A 23998-nucleotide genomic window follows, 5' to 3' on the forward strand; every position below is an offset into this window, starting at 1 on the left:
TTGAGAATTCTTTACCAGATAAATGCATGGATTCAGTTGCTGCTATGGCTATTTTCTCAAGACCTATGTAGAGAGAAAATCTATTTCAGTTTTAAGTGTACATCATCTGTTACGACTTTTCATTCAGTCAGTTTCAACAAGCACACTCATACAATTCTTCCAAACCAAAATAGATTAAATCTGCATATACATCAATAGAAAACTATTTGGACTATGCCATTAATGAACTAGGGGGGGGGGGATGATTCATTTAGAAAATAAAATCGGACTAAAATAATCAGTTTTAGGGGCACAAATGCCTGCGACAATATAGTTTAATGTTAAAAGACAATTGTTTCATTGCGATTGAAAAATTCATCTCAAATTCTATCTAAGGTGATTTCATGCTTTAAAATTAAAAAGCGATGGGTAAGTTTAATATCTGTATATTAAAGACTTTTACAATTTAAGTGTTCTTAAAAGCTAACATCCAAATTTATATTTAATGGCACTGTTTGCATTTCAAGATGACTTTCATATTTACCACTTAAAAGTAAAATAGCATAGCCAATAAAAATTAAATGGAGTGCACAAATGCCACAAAAATCTTTCGCATTTTATTTATTTATTTATATTGTTAAACAAAATTCTTCAGCATTTTCCTCATCACGTTATGAGAAAAAGTGAATTATCATTCTGTAAAGTACAGAGTATGCTGATATTTGTACGTTTTAAGGTGTACTTAAGTATAAGTAAACGAAGAGACATAATAAAAATGGCGATTAAATGTGTAAATGTAAAAACAGTATTTGTACATCATAAAAAATTAAAGTAAATTAGTACAAAACTTTCGGGCATTTTTCTTTTCATTTTCGAAGAAAAACAAATGTGTCAAGTTCTAGCGTGTAAGAATTTAAGATTACAATTATCACGCACAAGACGCACGCTAATAAATCCATTTATATCCTTTAAATGGAAAATCATATTTACTTTATGAAGAATTGGGTCGTTTCTTTTGTTAATATGCAGTTGACTGTCATTTCACATATTCAAACGTACGCGTTAGCAATTAGTAGCCTCATTCTGGTTCACGATAGCGTTGTATGCAGCAAACAAGCGAGATGGCTATCGGCAGTTTCATTTCTTAGAAATAAGACTTTGTTTACGTTCTTCATTGAAGGATAAGAGCGGGAAAGCGAATTGTGTCACAATGAAATATAAATTAGTCACATTCTATCTACAAATCAAAAATAGAAACGTGAAGAAATTTTCATCTAAATGAAATGAGATTTAGAACGGAAACAATGAACAGAGTGTTGGTTATTCTGTTGACACTTATTTTCTTTTTTCATAATTTATTTGGAATTCTAATAATGAAAGAAAATAGACACAGTTTTAAAAATGTATTTTAAGAATAATCTTTTATAGAAAAGTTTTTATTTATATAAAAGCCAATGTGATAACAATACTGACTCTGAATCTGCTTCAAAAATTATTTCGTCCAATATTGATCGAGTAGCAAATGTTAAATTATGCATTAGAATAATTTCAATTGTGATTATCGGTTCTTAATCAAAAAACAAAATTAATAAACATTATGACCTTTCCAAACTCTCCAAAAAAGTTTAAGAAACCAAAGTCAACGTAAACACGCTCATTGTTTCGAAAAAGAGTTTTTCACGTATGTGTCAATAAGTACAAACTGCTTAAACATTACTATTAAATGCTATTAAGAAACATATACTAATCCAAACAACTCATTTATCATCAATGGATTCTTATCATAGATACACATGACCGAAATTTGAGAAAAATTACAGTGAAAGGTACAAAACCTCTTACAAAATGATATTCATATTCTAAGAGATGGCATTTTGTCAGTGATTCGATAACAGCTTAAAAGATTATATACTCTGATTCTTTTTAAACTTCGAAAAAAAATCATCCTTGCGTGGCCTTCAGATCGTCTAATACCTTTACAGCAATTTATTTCTACTTTAGTAGGGAAAATAACTTCTTAATGGGGTTCCGGTCGACGGTCATTGTACTTCCCAAAAAGCCCCATTCGTTTCGATCTAGACCTACTTTCTACACTTAGGCAGTGTTAAAAAAGCTCCGTTTTCTCTTGATTTTTATCTACGCCTGCCTTTAATCAATTGGATTTTCTTTTCAACTGTTTCGGTTCTTCACGTTTCATAGATTAACATCCTCTTCGTGAGGGTGAAGCTAAAATAGCACATCAAGTCAGGTCTTTCAACTAGATATTGTCTTGTTTAGACGTTTGTTCAATAGGACGGGATATCATAATAGAACAGTTATTTTCGTTAGATCTCCGTTATTGTACCGCGATGAAAAATAAATTCAGTTGTATAAATATTTTTCTCACGCTTGTTTGATGAAAAATTTTGATATTCCACCCTGATTTGTTTTGATCAAAAGGCTTTTATTACCTGTTTCGTCCACTTTTTCTACACTTTTTTTAAAGGCTTTTATTTAATTTCGCATATTTTATGCTTGTAAGAATGGAATATTGCAATCGATTTCCCCCTCATTTCCTAATATGCTAGAGTTTTGAAGTTGATATAGTTATTGTTTGCCGATGACAACAAATTTTTAAAATTTTTTAGCTCTTAATTGTCAATTAATGTATTAATTTAGCTAAAAAATATCACTTCACAGACATCCAGAAATTCAATTGAGAAATATTAAATTTTAGCTTCCATAGTGTTTTATGACCACAAATGATGGAATTTGTTAAAGATTAAAAAGTAGAAAGCAACAAAAAGAAAATGTTGTTAAATACTCTTTTATTAGTGCAATACAAAGTAAGAAATAATATTTTTTTTAATCAAAAATCAAACAATTTTATAAAGAAATTAGGAATCAATGTAATCATAAACAAGTACACTGAAAGTTACAATTTTGATAAAAAATAAAAGTCATTGCCGCTTTGTGTGTGTGTTCCATATTTCCTTCTAATCAACTCGGCTGATTTCAACAACCAAACTTTGCATGCTTATTCTTGAAGAAAAGAGAAAGAATATTGTCAGCTCTCCCAATTGCAAAAGTTTGGTAAATAATCAATTAATTACAAATCGATCGCAATTTTGCATTTTTTCTGGGGTTAATTTCGGGGCTAAAAAGATTTTATCTGTTTTAATATTATATTAAAATTCAAAATTTTACCCTTTCAGTTATATCAATTTCAGTTCTACATAGTATTTTTTTTTTCAAATGTTTTTTATGTAGAGTCCTTATAGGAAGACTACCTATTGCAATGGTTCTCATGACACGACTTCGGGAAAATTTCTTCAAATCTTCACCGATCATAGACTCTAGAACCCTAAACACCTTTCGTTCAAAAGTTTATCATATATAACTCTTTTTTCATGTTATCTTGTAAACAAGTTAACTAGAATAATTTTGTTTGGATTTTAACCAAATTGGAATATGCTTTAAGAAATGTAAAATCCTCGGATGAGTTCGTAAATGGGCCATCCAGCTCAAAGAGGATGGAAATGATGGGGGAGTTGACATTTTCATTTCGCTATAACTTCCTTAATATTGAAGATAGAAAAATAAATTAAATCAGCCGAATTTTCGCCGCATTAAGACGAACACCTTTTGCATTTGAAGTTTCTTGATAGGTGCAATTGCTTCGAAGTTAGGAGCTAAAAAGTGATTTTCAAGCCCTGATTTTGACAAGAATCAATTTATGTTGCCAGTTTTGAAAAAATAAATTTCTATTTTTCTTTTATTCTCATTGTTTGAAATTGTTTAAATGCTCGTGGTGTAAAAATTAAAAGCCTGAATCAAACTAACTAAATAAGATAAAGGAAGAGAAAGATTTAATGGCAACATTATGTAAAAACGATCAGCTCAATGGTGCTTTTGTTAATTTGATAGCCCTTTGGTTTGATGTCTATCGCATTGCTAAGGGAATACTGTAATAAAAATTATCGGCTTTAATTCAAGTATAGTACTTTTATTAACTGACAAATAACGATTAATCGTCCAAAGACGATCGGTAAAGATATAACAATTTCTATTGACTATGTCGCCAATGACATGCGGTTAAGACTAAAGTTTGCCAATGACACGCAATTAATACACAAATGCTAAAGAATACGTATTTTTTTCGAGCTGGGGGTAAATTTTCTTTTTTTTCTATTAATAGTTATAATTGAAATATTTAAATGCGCAAGTGATAAGATCTTAGCAACAGTATTAACTAAGGATAGCAGACGATTTTTACCCTCTATTATAAATTAAAAATGACAAGATAAATTCGTATTTTCTATAATAAAATGTTATTGTTTCCGATTAATTGCAAGAAAATTTTCAAACGATAGTTAATTTCTTCAAATAGATTTAAAATACATAGATAAACTTTCAGTTCTTTCCGACTAATACAAACTTATGGCACTGTCTAGAAACTTTGAAGCTTTTCAATATATAATGTGTTACAAGCCTAGATTTGTATATTATTTTTTTTATAAAGTTTGTACCTTAATATTATTTATTTTGGAATAAATGCTGAATTATTCGATAGCAATATAAGCATTCCCTATGGTTGCTTCAATATATAATATTTCAATTTTACTTTATCGTATACGAAATATAGAGAAAATACTCTAATCGTCAAAAAGTTCACACTACAGATATTGATAAAACTCGTTATTTCGGACCTCTCTAAGTCCGAAAAGCATACTTTTGCGACTTTGGTATATATTTTTGGTATTTGGTATTTTGCGACTTTGGTTGTCTATCAGTCTGTAACAACGATAATTCAAAAGCGCTTTGAAGTAGACAAATGAAATTTCATGCACAGTGTTTACACCAATTGTGTAAATTTCTATCAAATGTTGCGCAAAATCTATTTAGAGGACATCTGTATGTCCGGTTGTTTGAGCTCGAATTGACTCAATAATTACAAAATGCAAAGAAAGTTTTAAATAAAATTTGATAAAAAAAGTTTAGTATCTGAAACGGAAATTAGTATCAAATTCTGAAACAAATCTGTCAAGCGGTTGACCATCTGTCGATCCATACTTTCTAATGCATGTAAATACAATAATTCGTAAACTCAATGGCATAAATCAAAGAAGTTCGTCAAATTTTCTTGTGATTACAATTGTACTTAAATTTTGTTACGAAGCGGTCTGCAAAAGGACATCCAAAACACGTATTCACAAAATAGATTCAATAAAAATGGCAGATTCACGCCAAAGATCTGTACTTTGTAACTATCACCAGATCTGTAATTTACAATTACTTTGTATGTCGTTAGTAAACGGTATTCAAAGTATAATTAGCCTTATCCAAGATACACAATTTTAAGGGGAGGTGAGGGGAGAATTAATTGGAGGTTAGTTTAGTTATATTAACATAACGTTTTTAAGCAACACTAGGGCTGTTTTGGGACGGACCTCGTAATTTTGAACCGCGGTCAAATGACGAGGACGACACCTGAGCTGGCACCGCTCCCAAACTTCCACGCCATACCAACGGGAGAGCATTTGGCCCCGACAGGTTTACGTGCTCTAGACTTGCTTACACAGCGGTTCTTCGATAGAATTGTGTCTCGTACTTGAAACCCTCTGGTACCAAAGCCCAGACCTTGCCACCAGGCCACTGCGGCCCGAATTAATTGGAGAATATATCATAATGTTTTGGGAATATCATTTCCTTTTATTTTTATCTAAGACTTGAAAGGAATTATAAAATAGTAATTTAGTTGATAAGGAATCTATCTATCCCTTCTAGCTAGCTAAGATGAATTATTTTATTTTAAACACATTAAAATTAATGTTACCTTTAAAATATTCAACCGCTCTTTTTAAATTTATGTTTTATTTTATTTTAATGCATGTCTTTTTATCAGTTTTTCATTTATTTCAAAGTAGCGATTTATCAACGCTTAAAATCAGGTGTAAATTAATCGCTCAGATAGAAGCAAGAAAAGTAAAACCCCAGCGAGCAAATAAAATATCGACGACAGCAGCCGCTTTAGACTAGGAGAAATTAACCAATATTTTACCTTTTTTCACCCATAAAACTTCGGAGGAAATTATTCCAATAAAAAATTTTCATTATCATTATATCAAAGATGTTACCTTTTTAACGATATTAATTCAATTTCTTTGCAATTTTTTCTATTGTGATTATTTTTATATTACTTCTAGTATTATTAATTTTCTTTTAAAAAATCTAGCTCCAACAATTCTAAAATAGAGAAATTTATAGGTAGTCCTTTAGTTAAGTTTAGTTTTTGGTTTAGTTATATTAAAGTCCCGTTTTTTTAAGCCACACCAGGGCTATTTCGGGATGGACCTTGTAATTTTGAACCGCTGTCACATGACGAGAATTACACCTGAGCTGGAACTCCCCTCTCCAAACTTCGACACCACACCAGCGGGAAGCGTTTGGCCCCGACGGATTTAACGTGCACCAGACCCGTTTTCACGACGGTTCTTCGGTGGACTCGGGTCTCGAACCTTAAATTCTCCGGTTCTGAAGCCGAAACCTTACCACCAGGCCACCGCGGCCTATGTTCCTTTACTAGGCAACGTTAATACTTCAAACTACTATATCACTATTCTTTAAGAATTTTTTTTTTATTTCAATACCTACGTCTTGATAAAAGAGTGATTTTGTATATTATAAAAATATTTTTATAGAAATACTTTTTGCATTAAAGATATTATACATAAAAAGGATTTTAATCCCAAACAATGCCCGATATATCAACTAATATATTACAGATATGATACTACGCTTTAACGGCTTCAGTTCAACATTCTTGTTTTTGAGAATAGATTAAGAAATGAAGAATATTATAAAAATATTTTAAAAATTTTTCTTAGAATAGGAAAATTATTAACTAGAATATTTGCTATTCTAACAGTATATCAATTATATAGATTCTGCACAAATTGAAATTCTACATATCGATAACATTAATAGAAGGTAATTTTTTCACTATGTAATGATAGTTTAGAATATGGTTGTAAACTTCATGAAATCTGGTCGATTTGATATAGAGGTTTAAGCACGGAGGTGCATCGCATGCGGGACTCTGCTTGGTTCCTGGTTCAGACTTGGGTATTTTACTCTTTTTAAACTAAAGTCAATTAATAAATCAGAAGTAAGTTAAAATCCAGAAAATAATGAACATAAAAATTGTTTGACAAAACACTTTTATAAGTGTTTTAGAAAGGAAAAATAAATGTTTGATCAAAAATCTGGCAGTGGAAACATGTAAAAACGGGCGGCATGAAAACGATCGGAGATCAAGTCATAATGAATAAAAAATCATAAGTATTATATTAAAATTAAAATACATTATAAAAATGATTAATTTAATCAAGGCTTTAAGGCTCTGTGTCTCATGCTTTTATGAATTTGGTTTCAACTTCTAAATTTTTGATTAAACTATTATTTTTCCTTCTATTTTTTAAAAAATATACTTAATTTTTTTTTGTTTGTTTTGCTTATTAGAGATTTTTTTCTTGGGAAGGTGAATATAAAATAGCTTTGAAATTTAAGATATAAAATTAGCAAAGGTAAGCAATACCTAATTCCTTATATTTCTGCTTGCCAGATTAGGAAAATGCCCCATGAAATATATGCATTCAGTCATCGTTTTGAGATAGATACATGTTGTTTCGCTATGACTTCAGACTGTTGAAATTATGTCTATTTCGCTACACATTTCAACCATATAGCTTTCAGCAGTATGTTCATTCGAATATTTTACTGCAATATATTTATATAAATCTTAAAACAAGTAAGAAAGATAAACGAATTTGGAAATAAGTCTGAGAGCTGCTTTGTTTTCAGAAAATAAAAAGGTTTAAAGTAGACGATCTGTTTTATATTTTATGTCGGATTCAGACCTGCATTATGTTTTTGCTTCCTTTCTTTCCAGACCAAAAAATATATATATTTCCTCCAGTTAAAACAGAACTGTTTAGTTTCTTACTGTAACTACTTTAGAGAAATTTTAGATAACCCAACTTTTTAATTTTGAAAGACAACCAGAAAATGTCATTATTCTTCACTTTACCGAAATATTTTAATATAAATTCAACATGTTGAGCGAAGTTATGCTATTTTTTAATCAGTGGCATGTCCAATTTTCCAATCAGTAAACCCATTCGAGCAGGACTGCATAATTCAGAAAATCAAAAAATTTCCTATTCAAAAAGGCGAGTAGTACACCTTATGTGCAATGACATTGAATTACAAATTTCAGCTTCTAGTGATGGTCTCCAAAAACATGTGCCGTTTCGAATGGAGTGAGGTTGATATAAGAAATGAATATAACCATCTCTAGTTGGTAACTACAGCTGCAATTGCATGTCAATTATTAACAGGTTCGTCAATTCGGAAAGTACCTCTTTCTGCCCCCCCCCCCATCCGCTTACCTTTGTCTGAAATCAGCTTCATTTTCAACAGTCATCTTGGAGAAGCAATTCCTCATGCAAATGCAGTATCTTCATTAAAAAGCAGCGTTTCCTAGGTGGTAATTATATGCCAGTTAACTGCTTTTTAATTAAAGATGTTTTTACAAAAAGATTTCAAGATAGCTAGAACTTGATGTCATAGGCAAGTTTCCACCGTCACGGTATTGAATAGGTTTGCAAACTGTGAGCCTGAAGGAGAGAAACATACATTTGGATAGGTAAAGTACTGTACAATTTCCTATAGAGTTTCCAGATTTTACTTCTTATTTATGCGCATAAAAATTGTTTATATACTTTATTTCAACATTCGGCTCTGAATGAAAACCATTTAGGCAACTACAATATACTTTGTCAAGGTTTCTTGTTAGATATCCTGAACATCACCTATAACTACTGTTAAGTATCTTGAAAATGTGATGGAATACATGTACAACATTTATGAACAGCGATTTAATTTTCTGTTAGATAATTATTTCATAGGTATGCATTAATAAATAATGCTTAGTATAAACGAAAAAAAGTTATCTCTATTGGCACAAAAGGCTCAACGATATTTTTACGGTATCTTCACTATATTTTCCATCATTCAGAATATCGAACATCATGGATATATCTTATATCTTGTGCTAATAGGGCCTGTAATTTCTAATTAATCCAAGCATAATGTATCCAATATAATTAAAGCATTGTTGGTACTGATAGAATTTATTCAAAATGTTTCCTAAGTTTTCCTATTTATATAAATGTTCTTTTCCGATATTAATCATTCGTTAATTAACATTATATCTTTTTTTTTAAATTCATATCAATGAAATCAAAATTCTTTTGATTCACTATTCTGCTTATGGAAGATAAGATCTTTTTGTGCTTTGTTGATACTAAGTGAGACAATCAATGGACAATGAAAATTAAATTTTTTAATTTTTTTTTCTCTTCTCCAAAAGTTTTAGAAAAGCCTTAGTAAAGAAATGAGGATTTTAAACTGAAATAATGTTGAACACCGAAAATAAGAAATGGAAATTGTTCTTTAATGCTCCAAACTTTTAGAAAATAAAACGGTGTATTGAAGCACACAACCTATGTTGATCAATTATACAATGCAATAAACGCCTTATACATTTTTCCAAAATTATATTTGGTAAAATAACTTCTTCCATTACTAAATATTAAAGCCAGAAAAAGATATTGAGTATTCCTTTCTTAAGCATTGATCGTGATCGTTAGAGGAAATCAGTGTTAATTTCCTTTGAATAAATGTCATCTGGTGAGTAATTTTCCTCCTTTGCCATATTTAGATTTAAAATGAGGGATTAATCTCCAATATTATTATGCCCCTCAAATTGTATTTATATCCCTTTTCGCTGCGTTTACTGGTTGATTGGAGTATTACTTGACTTGAAAAAAGACTGCCATTCCTAATGATCTAATTATTTAAAATATTATATTTCTCCGAAGAATTAAGAACCTTCTTGCAAATACAATAAGAAAAGATTCATTATCAATTCTGTGAAGCATGATGCAACTAACTTTTATTAAATGTGTTAATAGATGAGTTAGGGAATTCTATATGATTTAAACTTAAATATTCACTTATTATTGAGAGACAAAGAAACATTTATTGTTTCACATACGGTTTTATTGTTGTGTGAAACATATATCTATAGTAGCTTTTTGAAGATGCATATCGCAATAAGGAGCTAAAACTTTTGAGAACCGTGTGATAACCCAAAATGCTTCCGACGATCATACGGAAATTCAGTGATATTTGTAAAAGTACAAACACTTTCAAGCAGCTTATAATTAACTTTTATGCAAACTAAATTTGCAGAAAACTTGTTTCGATTACAGATAAACTACAGCAGATAAAATGAGGGCTTCCATTTTTATAGCGAATGTTTAGAAAGACTGAAAAAGCAACATACTTAGCAAAAACACTTAGTTTTACAAAAATCTCAGAAATTTGGTCACATTCTCTCACTCTTTGGTTAGGTATCGGCTGCGGGACCAGATGGTTTCCGGTTTGAACATTGATTCCAGCAAAGAACAGCCATGTAAAGGAGAAAGGTGCAGGTTATTGGGCCGAATGTTTCTAGTTGGTGTTGTCTGGAAGCTAGGAAAAGGGACTGGCCACCTCAGGTGTTACTCTCATCATCTGACCGCAGTTCAAAATAAGAAAGTTGGCCTCAAACTAGCCCTAGTTTGTATCAAAATGGAGTGTAATATAACTGAGTTGAAATCACTCAAAACTCATCAAAATACGAAAACGTTCGTTCTTTAAAAAATCCAAAGTTTAAGAATCGGTAAAATACGAACAAAATAAAACAATATATCTATTATAAATTTTTAAAAATTCTTTCATTTCAAATGAATCAAAAATTCACCGAACTGTTGTGGACATAATGAAGGAAAATAATGATAAATGCATTACATATAGAACTCAGCCATTCGAAATGGATGCAAATTCTTCCAGTTTAGTTTCAAGATTCTAATTGAAGAAATTGACTTTTTTTACCTGTTCAGATGCGTTATGGCGTTGAACATCGTCAAAAACACGCATCATTTGAAAGGGATTTGAAAAACAACATTTAACCTCCTATGGCTCTACAATAGGGTGGAACAAAAATGTCCTTAAATTTTTTATTTTAGATTTTAATTTGGTAATGGTGCGGAAAAGTTGCCTTTTAGGCTCAAAAACAATATTAAATATTTTGGTTGCAATATTACATTATCTTTAGGTGCCAGAAAGAGCTTAAAATTTGTAAAAAAATGGAAATTTTTGAAAAGGGCTTTTAAATTTTTTTCTTAGATTGTAGTTTGGCAATAATGGTAAGAAATTAGCTTTTAGGTTCAAAAATAATTTTAAAAAATTCTTGTTGCAATGCAAAAATACTTCGAGGTGCGAAAAAGAGCTTAAAGTTTATGAAAAAATGAAACATTATAAACTTTGATAAAATATTTTTGTGATTTTTGGTTCATATAATGTTACAAAAGATGATTTTAAATACATATATAAGCATTACTATTGGAAAAAAATTATTAATTGCAAAGTATAATAATAAACAAAATATTTTTATGCCCAATTTTGCGTTTTTTTATTTCTATATCATTAATGATTACAAATGCTACAGCAGCAAAATGTTTGTTTCTACTTCACTGCCCCATTAAACAGTTTTTTTAAATTAAATTTTGGAAAACTCCCACTTGTGTCAGTTTTTGCTCTTATGTAACCTTCTCTTGCGATTGAACTATAGACATTTTGAGCAGATTCGGCCATCAGTCTCACAGCTCTTTCCACTGCTGCATGTGACAAGGAAGCCGTGGAAAGTCGATAACTGAGTCTCCTATACTATTTCTTGCAGCTTCAGATGCCTTCTGTATAAAGTTTTAACTTAATATTAAACCGCACAGGCACTTCGTAGTTTTATCGCTTCTTGTCTATTTGATGAATCTAGTTTGCTTGCCTCTTTTTGTAAAGAATACTGTTGTTCTTCAGATTTGTCATTGTCGCCAGTAATCGTTTCTGATTCACTAGTATTTTTTGCCCGTTCTTGATCAAACTAAAATATTTTCTGTAGCTCTTTTTAGCTTCTTTCTTCCTCAAAGCGCTTGTGGTAGCAATGTCAATATTACCTATAACCATTTTCTTGTTAAAACATTGATTATTTAGAACCTTTTATTCCATATCTGGCACTTTTTTTTACATAGGTCATCAATATCAAATAAACGTCTAGCTTCTTCTCTAAATTCTGTGAGGTTGAAATTAAACTTATGTAAACATTTTCTGATTTTAGGCTTTAATAAATTCCTGTATTTAGCGTGATAAGCTTTACCATTTATGAAATTCTTTTGCAAGAAGCTACGGTAATAGAAGCTCTTGACCCTATTTGCTCTATTATGGGAACTAAAGTGTCACATGTTTCGCTTACAGAAGGATCATTCTCTGAAGCGATTTTGAGGTTATGTCTAATATAATAGTAGCACTAGATTCATCAGTAGTGTGTTCAACTTCAAGCAAATCACTCAATTTCCCAAAAATAGAACACTCCAATATTTGTCTTGTCTTCACTAATTTAAACTGACCCATTTTACTCAAAACTTTTACTCTTTACTCAGCAAAGCACACAAGCACAAACTAACAAATCAGTTACGTTAATAAGTTACACAATAGACGGACGGGAGACGCCAACTCAACTGAACTCCGCAAAGTTACTGATTTGAAACCAGCTCTGTCCTTGTCACCGGACGCAGGCAAATCTCCGCCTTTCCTCAATAACAACCGCTCCGACGACGACTACCTAGTGCCATGCCAGTACAATAGTAAAACTGCTTTTATACTTTTATTCATATGACAATGCCTAATTAAAGCTTTTTATTTCATAATCAAGGCTTGCAAAAATCCTTAAAAAGTTGCAAAAAGTATTTTTTTTTTTTTTTTTTTTTTTTTTTTTATGAAACTTTAACATCCTTGCGGCACCTCAAGACCCATTTCAATATATTTCATATTTATAATTTATTTTATCTACATCTAAAGGCAACTTTTCCTCGCTATTTCAAATTAAAAATCAAAAATTGTTCCACCCTATTCTACAACATTTATTTTTCGCAATATTTGTAAATCGTTACTTTTCATTAAATCATTTTCCAATTCCTAATTGATTTCTAAATGATTATTTCTTCCCGTAAAAGCAAAATACTTTTTACTTTTCCATTAAAGCGACATTTTTGGTTCAATATGATATTTCCAACACTTAAAAAAAATGTCACTAAACAGGTTTTTGTAAAAAATCATTATCTTAATGAAACTTAAAAACAAAGAATTGGAGTTTTTGCGAACATTTACTTTTTAAAGGCGTGCGCATGTACGCAGTAATAAATTTTGTAAACGCTAATGGTTTTTTGCCGTAACAATGGTGGTCTGTAATAATGTGGTTCGGATAAAAACATAAAATGATCGGAAGTCATTTTAAAGATTAAAACATTTTTCAATGTAGTGAAAACTATTGCTGTTTATCTGTTTTGGTGAAATTTTTACTTTTCCTGAGCACAAATGTTAGTACTTAGATACGATATAAAACCTATAATCCAACTGTTTTATTCGCAATTTTTCCAATTTCTTTAGACAATAACCTTTTTTAAGGGACAGTGGACTTGGAAAACAGCAAAAAATGGGAGAAAGCGTGCAATTTTATTTTTATCGTTTCATCACCAAAATATATGTTTATATTCAACTAAAATAGTGTTATAAAATGTATTGTTCAATAAAGTAAGTTAAGAGGAAACAAGTAATATAAACAAATTTTTAAAGCCAATTCCTACTTTCGCCAGAATTGAACCCGCATTCTTCACCTTTACGTGAAAAATATTGAAATCCTTACATTTTACCTATTCAGCTACTGCCTGTTGATTTCAATTTTCATTACAAGCTGCTAAAATTCTGTTTAAAGTATTAGAAATTAATTAAATTTAATAATTAATGAATTAACATTTGAAAAAACTATATTAACGTCAAGTGTCATCCATTACAAGTTTAAAAAAAATGTATTTAAACTTGAGTGGATGAATGAAAAGTATTTTATTAACGATTGAAAATTTGAACAAGATATATAAACATATATAGGGAGTGTGTGAACTTATAGTAGGAATTGAACAAAGTACATCTTAATGACTTTTCTCAAAATGATATTGTAATTATATTTAAATATCTTTGAAATGCTACATGTGTCTTAATTTTTGAAGAAATTAAATGAAATTGCTAATAAAGATTTATGTCAAACATTAAAAGAAAATGGTGTATTCATTTTATGTTTGAAGTGTTTTTTAGCTTGTTAAAAGTTCAGGAAAACAAAACTCCTATGAAAATTCAGTAAGTGTGCATAAAAATATTTCTAAATAATTAGCATTTAATTGGAATAACAAAATTATACTTAGTTTTGTTCCAAATAAATTTACATTGGGTAATAAAAAAATAGAAAAAAATTAAGTCGCCTAGGATATTTTGAAATTTTTAAAAATTATATAGCTTTCAAATTTTTAAAAAATAATATATTTCGATTTAAAATGTTTTTTAAGAAATATGACGTATTTATAATTATGACGTAATTTTAATACATATGTATAAAAAATTTCATAACCCTAACTGAATAATTCCTGAAAGTGTCCAATAGAAAGTGTTTGTCCCCTTAAAAGATCATGTTTAGAAATAACTGTCAGTTACCTTGTATATAGGTAATTATAGGTAAGATAAAATTAGAAAAGTAATATGATCGTGATACAAATGAAAGCTTATTGCAATAAATAACACGATTCTCTTTAATTGTTATCTATAAAGTGATTATCTAAATTCAAGTGATTATCTAAAACTAAGATAATCGCTAGATAAATAAAGGGATTATCCAAAACGAAGATTATCTAAATTCAGTTATGAAATTCCTTTTACATACCTTCTTATTTCTGCTTATTTTATTATTTAAATATGGTTAATTTAATATCAAAGAACGTCTCAATAAAGGTCATTCTCTCCTCATCAAAAGCGTTGACTTAGAGAAGTCTTTGCGACATAGTTACTATAAATTAGTCATTGTTAGCAATTTCTTAGTCTCAGCTACTTTTATGTTATTGTTATTTAGGAAAAGAATAGCAGCTAATTAATTTCTTTCCATTAATTGGCCGTATTCCCAGATACTAAGCTCATGATACTTGTTCGCAAAGTTTATTCAATCATTGATTTGAGTGATGACTGATTTTGTTGTATGTCATTGTTACAAAGAGTAAAATGACATTCTCAGACGATTCTTCAAAACATATTCTAAAGCACAGTGTATTTAACTGCAAAAAACTGTGTATCTTACATAAATCAGCAAATACGAATAATTGAAAACTAAGCTATCATTTTGAAATAAAAAGTTTAAATAAAAAATTTAAATTCGTCAGTTAGAAAGCTAAGTTATAAATTAATATTACATTATAATCTTAATACATTAATTATAATATATTTAAAACAATAGTTATTTAATTATTTTTCAGTCACTTTTGGTAACAACATTAATAGCAAGACAAAAAAATATATAGAAATGAAAAGAAAAATTCACGAACTGTTGATGATAACAATTATAACTACATTATACTACTTATTACATTGTAACTACATATCATTTACATGATGGTTATACTAACGCCCTTCATTAGTATTCGTCGTTATTGAGAAAGATAGTAAGAAGTAATTACAAGAATGCTAATTGTAATTACAAGGATGTAGCCTCATCAACCACGGCCATCGTTATTTCAATTGTTCAGTGTAGATACATTTTTTTTTTTTTTTTTTTGAACAGCTAAAATATGCGTAGAGCGTGCCTTCGAATCCTATAAAACAAGCAATGAATACGAAACTAATTTCTTAACAGAAGAAAATAAAATCAGCAGCGCGAGAATTGGATTTATAGACTTCAAAAAACGTGAATTAGCTTCGTGGCTTATATCCAGTTCTATATGAAAGCCTATTAGGGTTAAAGTTCACGGTGCCAGATATGAAATGCTCTCCATTAAGCCAGTGTATGTTTCACCTTTCAACATGGAGTACGAAATATTCCCATAGAATGACGATGAATGCCTTGTTTCAGACAGTTCTTCATAAAACTATTTCGCCTTAAACTTGTTTAGCGGGCAATCTTACGAAACAAGGAAGTGTTTCTTCTTCTAAGTCAGTATAATGTAATTTTACTTGACCCGCCTCAAGCTACAAGAAATCAAGTCAGCCACCACAACCAGTGTCAAGCGGTATTCTACAAAGGTTTGTTGGCTCAAGGCGGTGATACACCCAAAACCAGCGCAATATTGTTTGGCAAACTGAGTTTGTCATCGGCAAAACTGTCGCCAAAGGCAATAAGATAGAATGAGTAATTTCAATCTATTTTTAAAAGACCCATCTTTATCCCTTACTTCTTTCAGTTTTCTGGAGATATATTAGAATTCAAAGATATTTTCTAACTTTCGAAGAATTAGAAGTATAGAATTTTGACAAAATCAGAAGAATAGAGTTTCATCTTCAATCTATTAATAATAATAAAAAGTTTTTTTGGATTCTGCGGATAGTTAAATATATTTTAACTATCCGAACATTACACATACCTAGCATTTGTAAAAAAAATCAACAATGCAAAATTATCATTGGAATTCTAATTATAATAATAGAAAAGAAAAAAATATAATCAAATCTCCTGTTCAGTTCATGAGTTAATGTATTAAACGCAAAAGAAAGTTCAACAAGAGAAATTTTTTCTGTATATTAAATCAAAAGTAATGAACTTTTTTTTATATCTTGTAATTTTGATTAATTTATCTCCCTGGCAATTAACATTTGCAATCTCTTTATTTTTTATTTTTATTTAGCAGGTATAAATGTTATGATAGTTAAAACTAAATCTGGGAATTTCTTTTTATACCTAAAAAAGCAATGATAGCAAAAGATACTCAGATAGGTCAGAATATAGAACATCATAAAAATATCATATGATATTTTTATGGTATTGAATATCGTTACATCGTATGTCGATATATCATGTGATAGTTTTGTGTAAACAAGATTATTAACCCTTTTCGGTATCACTAGAGTAATTTTTTTAATGCTCAATAGCTGTTATTATTGCACTTGCATTTGCCTTAGATGGCAGAATGATCCGAATATTATAAATAATGAATGAGCAATTATTTTGAATAATGAGTAACTGTTGAATAATTTATCCAATAATGAATGAGTAATTTTTATTAATTAATCTAGAGGAAATGAAGATATGGAATAGATTAAAAAATGAAGTATCTCCTCTCTGATTTTTTTAATATTCAATCTTTTTCCCTAACAGATAATAGTTTGGTACTTATCGGCATACTTGGTAAAGACTTGGAAAGACTTGGTAAAACTAAATAGAATTTCTATATAATATAGATTCTCAGAATGTGGATTATTAGAATATAAAATCAGATTCTACTCAATTACTTTGAAATGTATTAAGATCACAATCAGTACTATTTAATTGAGCGTAGTAATATATCGTGCATACTTTCTCATACTGTCAAGTTGTACTGTCATTAATTATACTTATTAAAGAAAAATAGATTTAAATTATTTATTATCCATATTCTTTTTATTTCATTTTATTCTTGCTTACATTTACATATTTTGTTTCTTTGAACCAGATTTTGCCTAACAATATCAAACTAAATACAAAATCCGCTTTGTGCTAACATTTGCAGTTATTATCAATCACAACATCAACCACTAATCAAAGATTATGCGATAATGAATCGGGGTATGGCAAATCCATTTTACGGGTACTTCTTATTCGTAAAACCTTCTTCCGATAATTATGTTTCCGTTATTTCCTTAAACGACCTGGTATGTAGGTTAACTTCTTTCTTTATCTAAAGAAATAGGAAGTCCGGATTAAATCCGGGTTAGTAATAAATGGATTTTCCGTAGCAATAATCGAGATTCACTTCCGGTACTTTCGCTTTCCGGCATTTGTGAATTACGGGAGAGGATCAGTTCTCATGCAGCTACAAATAAATGAAAGTTATCTTTGGGCGAAATATTCATACTGAAGCTCATGTATGACAGGTAGTTACACTTTATATTTCATTGTTTTAATACGAGTTTTTATTTTTAACTAGCTGGTAACTAGCTCGTTGATGCCGCAGAAGGAATAATTTTGGAAATATCGTTTGAAATTTGTAATAGTTATCTTGTTTAATTAGGAATGATGGAAAAAATAATGTTTATTTTCTTGTCGACAGTGAATGCATTCATTGAAATTGAATTATATATAAAGAAGAAGTATAATATTTTTTGGCTTTGTATACTACTTTAGGGTAGACAGTATTTTTTGTTTTTTCGTCTCAGGCAGAAACAAATTTCTTGGCTGTCCGCCTCGTGAGCATCCAACATAAAACTGGCTATATGAAAAACATGGATTTTTTAGGTTAAAGCAATAAGTTGGCAAAGTTTTATCGTCATCGGATGAACAGTACGGCAGCGCATAAAATACGAACACACATTCATTTTTATATATTAGAGCAGTTACTAATAAATACATGTTCTATTGAATTCTTTTGTTAATTTGTTGAAATAAAGAAACGTTGAATTGTTGAATGAAAATTTTAATTCATTCCGTTGGGAATGATGTTATATATGAATCATAGATTTCATATTTATATCTTCCCAAATTTATTTTTGTAACATAATTTAAAAGTTGTAAATTTAGACATGCAGTTACACGGTAATTCAATTGTGGTTGGCTTAAACCAGAAAGTGGGCATATGTTAGTAAAATTTTGACATCTTATTGTTCAATTATTAAAATTTATAATTGATCGGATCATCCAAATAACATTTGTTTTAATAATTTTGAGACTTATCACTGTAAGCAATTATTAGTTTTTTAAATTATGAAATAAAAATGACGCACTCTGTATTTTCTACAAAAACAACTTTCCGAGTTCAAAATATCTAATACTTAATTCTAGAGGTGTGACGAGAAAATAAGTGGACTAATGCTTTAAAAGAATTTCTATTTTGATATTATTACCTTCAACGTGCTCCCATCCCAGCTCCATCTCCATCCATATGAGTCCTACAATCCTTGTATCCTACAGAGATTCATGTAATTTTCTTGAAAATCATTTAACACCTCCGGTTCCTTTTTTTGTGTCTACAGTTTGAAACCTAGCTAATTTTGATCTTAAAGGAAAATACTAGTTAATTTTTATCATAAAAGGAAAACATGCAGGCTGATATCATATAAGCATGTTGTATAATCTACAACGAAAATCCGATAATTGGCCAAAGAAGTATACACAGAAACTGAATTGTGGATCGGTACATTGTCCTGGTAAAGTAGGCATGATTATTGATTTATCTAAAGGTCAGTTCTCCTCTTCGAAACCATTACTTAGTATAATTAGGCTATTTTTTCAATAGTCCTCGTTGATTGTTTAATCGTCGGCTACTTAATCAACGTGAAAAATCTTCCTTACATCAACAAAACTTGTCAAGCTTAGTCAGCTAGGATGTAGGCCGCCATCAATCACTTCCCGACCCTCTTTAATCCTTTAAACATAACAGAAGTAATCACACTAAGTGTCTCAAGAACCTTCACCCCTTTTTCGATCAAAAAAAGGAAGTCATCATAAATAAATAGATACAAAACAAAAATCATGAAACAGCATTTTTTTCTGCAATAGCGTAATAAAAGAAACATGCAAAAAAAAAAAAAAAAAAATCCTATGGCACTAAGAAGAAACATTTTACACCCACCACCCAACGGGTATAACCAAGAACTTAAAATGAAAAAACTTAACACACTGAGAAGGAAAAGTTCAGTCTTGTTTTATTCAGATCTGCAAATATGAGCAAGTCATATTATATATATGAAAAGTGAAAAAAGCAAAGGAATTGGAATGGAAATCCTTCTCCACAAAGGATTCTAACTTATACAGTAACCACTATAAAGCTGTATTCAGTGAAACAATTCCTCCAACCTAACTTATAAGTATAGAGAGCTAGAAGTTATTTGGAGGCCAACTCAAAATAACCGGGGTAATATGAAGAAAGGTTTTCCTATTATCAATAGCAACATAACCAACCCCAGTCAATATAGCATGCAAATACTTTCCATTCACCAAAAAGTGAAATATCCGTAGTAATCAAAACCTTTCAAAAGTACCAGGACCGGATGGGATCAATAAAATAATAGCAAAAGAAATCTTCAAGAACTTCCTCTCAGGGAGCGTTTTTACAACATCAAAATAACAAAATTTCTCAATCCTTTTAAGATTGACAACATCATTCTGTTCCAATAACAAACAAATCTACATCCAAACAGATATTCGACAAATCCTAAACAGAAACATCATCATACCGTCCGCTATCTCTCCCCGCAATAATAGACAAAATCCTAAAAACACTCAGCATGCAATATCTTAACTACCATTCCAAAAAAATAATAGGCGTAGTAATCACCAGTATAAGTTCAGCGAAGGAAAATCAACCAAAGGACCCATAATAAAAGTCCTGAATTTCAAGCCCAATCGAAAAACATACGACCATCAAGTCCAATCGGCATGAAGAGTGTCTATGATTACATTTAATAATTTGCAATAATACCTTGACAAAAGTAAATGCTCGATAAATATAATTAATATCATCAAAAATCTCTTCCACTTCAGAAAAGTCGTCTTTATTACACACTAGCCGCCTTTGGCGACCAGCCAGTTCGCCAATCTTAATGTTCGTTAAAATTTTAATAATTAAATATTTTATGCAATTTTTACTTTAATAGCTACTTCATCAAAACATTTTAAAACTTCAAATTTTGATTATCATATAATTCATTCATAATATTATAAAGGCCTTTAGTCATAACGTAATATGTATCTCTCTCATTTTCTGTTAGCACCTGTAGAATTTATGCTTTAAATTAAAGTGGAAAGAATTTATCTTCAATTAATATAATAATATTTTTTACTGAAACAAAGCATTTTTTTATAATCTTATTACTGAAAATAGAGTCACTCAGCGTTTAAACTTTATGGGCACTAAAGAATATCTTTTTAAATTTATGTAATATCTCAAGAGTTGGTCAACAAAATTTTCTTAGATTCATTATGAGCAGATCGATTAATTAACAATGTTTAAATTTAAATGCATCAAACACTAAGAAAATAAAACGAATCGTTTAAAATAAACGGTTGAAAATAGGTTTTAAAAAAACTACTTAAAAAACGATGTACTTAAAACTATAAGCATATACAAAAAATATATAACTAACATAAATACAATTTACTTACAAAAGCATGCAACTAACCCCAAAATAATTTAAATCATCCATTGATAACGTTGTCATGGCAACAATCAGAACAGAATGCGCATGCGTGAATTTTCTTCGCCGGTTACGTAACGCAAATACGTGATTTTTTCTACGCCAGTTGGGGTAACGCTATGCGGATTAGAAATTTTTAATTTCCTTTATTCTGTTTTATTTTAATTCAAAAGTACTTCAGAATGAATCTGAAAGATTGATTCATTAACAATGTTTAATTTTAAATGCATCAAACATTAAGAAAATAAACAGAACCGATTGAAATAATCCGCCGAAAAATTTTAACCGTAGCCTCATTACTGTTGGGAGAAAAAAAAAACTGAAGCCTTTCTCGTTTGGCGCTGTTGATAATGGAAGATTTTTTTGGCGGAAAAGTTGGCGGTGTAGAAAATGGAAGATTTTTTTGGCGGGAAAGTTAGTTTTTAATTAATAATTAAAATTCTAATTAAAAATTCGAAAAAAGAAACCCCAGGTGCACATTCCCAACCTCCAAGGTATACATGTACCAAATTTGGTAGCTGTATGTCAAACGGTCTGGCCTGTAGAGCGCCAACACACACACACACACACATTGAGCTTTATTATAAGTATAGATGAAGGACAAACGATCAGATTAATGATCGTTTATCCTTCGTCTATCAAGAATGATTATCCTCTGTCATCAGATATGCAAACTCAAAGCTTTCATTGCAAATTAGAATTTTGAACTCTTAGCTATCATGATAATAAAATCAAACCCACTTCAAAATGGAACTTCCAAATTTTATATCTTTTCAATCCATTTTAACTAGGTCCTTTTCATTTAATGTTATTTTTATGTTTGTTATAACTAATATATTTTTTTAAAAATATGTTATCTGTTTAAAACATAGCTTTTAATATAATAATTACCAAATTCTAATTTTTTTCATGCCTAATCTTTAAAAAAATCTCTACACTCAAGCAAAATTTTGGAATTTTGTTGAGTCTACGATTTAGAACCACAAAACAGAGTTTTACATTGTCAATTAAGATTGAAAGTTTCGAACATAAAAAAAAAAAAAAAAAATCCAATGGTTATGCAAATAGTCTCCTTTCCGATTAAACTTCTACAATTTTTATGATGTAAATTTTATAATAGTGATAATATTTTTTTTTATCTAAAAATCAGTTTTCTGTAATCTTTAAGTAAAAAGATTTTGCTTAAACACCCGAGTTCTGTAAAACTGATTGTGATGTTCTCTTTAGAGAAATATTAATTCTATTTTTTAAACTTTTCTTTAGTATCCTGTTTGCAATTTTTATTTCGGCGTAGTTTGATATCTATACTTTTTAGTATCTTGTTTCATACCAGAATGATATTTGTTCGGTTTCAATCCAATGTTTAAGAATTCTGATGCTTAAAAATTTTTAAGTGGTGCAGCTTGATGTTTTAGACATCTGAGTATAAAAAAATAATTTGTCTATTAAGAATAGTTTCGTTTAATTTAGTTTAGTCGTATTAATATCCCGTTTGTTTATTTTTTGAAGCAAGACAAGGACTATTTTGTGACGGACCTCGTAATTTTCAACCACGGGACGAAGACGACACATGAGCTGGCGCTTTATGACTTAAAATTTTCTATCGCATGCTTGGAAATGCGCATTCTCTTAAAATTTGAGACAAGCAAAAGTTCTTCAATTTGCATTTTATCAAAGGCTTCAAATAATATAAATACTAAAACACTGCGAAAATGACCTTCACTTATATTATTTATTTATATATATATTACAAAATGCCTTATAGAGATACAAAAGATTCCTAAGACAAATATAATTTTAAAAAAATTAAGGTTTTTATTATGCAAATGAACGATTAAATGAGCTGTTTTGATCAGTTATTTTTTTGCTTCTCTTTTAAATTTAAATATATTTTTTCGTATTTTTAGAAAATTTCATTATCGATTATTTTTATCTCGGTCATTATATATATTTATTAACATTCTCTTAAAAAATAAATTGTGTTTTATATCCAAGTAAGTTTTTTTTTGAAATATTGTTTTTGATTTTTGATATTCAGAATATTAATTCTTGGTAGAATGTTTTGGCAATCATTTGTCATTTAGCTCTATCATTTTATTCTCTTTTATTAATTTGTTTAAATTATATTTCGTTTTATTATGTTTTCTACATATTTTTAATTATGCTCTACGTTTTATTTACTTTTTTAAAAAGTTCTTAGAGCACTGATTTTTCTGTAATTTTGTTATATTAATGTTTTGAAACAACACGAGGAGTATCTTGAGACAACTTCGAATTATGATTAGAAAATGGAAGCCTTCACAGTTTCTCTCTGAGCTTCAAAATCAAATTTAGAGAGGAATGAGAATTGAGTTGTACATTATTTAAGCTCAGGTTTCAAGAATAAATAAATAAAACTATGATGATAGACAAATTTTTACTTCTTATTAAAAGTAATTCGCATCTCATGATGAATGTAACCGCATTTATCATTTATCTTACTGCAATCACGATCTTTTTCCTTCTTCGAAATGCGCAATGCATTTCGAAATGAAATCGATATGAAATGCATCAAGCAAAGATGAATTAATTCCATTGCCCATATAACGAGTTTTTAGTTTAGTTATATCCACGTCCTGTTTTAAAGCAACACCAGGGTTATTATGGGATGGACCTCGTAATTTTAAACCACTGTCAGATGACG

The 23998-nt window shown here is 29.7% G+C and overlaps 1 protein-coding gene across 3 annotated transcripts in view; it reads left to right on the forward strand.

Moving 5' to 3' along the window:
• The window catches only part of LOC129960938 (serine proteinase stubble-like), an 82442-nt gene that overhangs the window by 18125 nt on the left and 40319 nt on the right, over nucleotides 1-23998 (forward strand). Inside the window, exon 1 of one of the 3 annotated variants that reach the window (XM_056074688.1) lies at nucleotides 17964-18057. The exons of the other annotated variants lie outside the window; for them this stretch is intronic. Within the exon in view, the coding sequence (XP_055930663.1) occupies nucleotides 18047-18057 (11 nt within the window). The 5' untranslated portion in view covers nucleotides 17964-18046. Of the gene's footprint in view, nucleotides 1-17963; nucleotides 18058-23998 lie in introns of those variants that run through there. 3 annotated transcript variants of the gene reach the window in all.

The sequence above is a fragment of the Argiope bruennichi genome, chromosome X2 (assembly GCF_947563725.1).
Source record: "Argiope bruennichi chromosome X2, qqArgBrue1.1, whole genome shotgun sequence".
Classification (NCBI taxonomy): domain Eukaryota; kingdom Metazoa; phylum Arthropoda; class Arachnida; order Araneae; family Araneidae; genus Argiope; species Argiope bruennichi.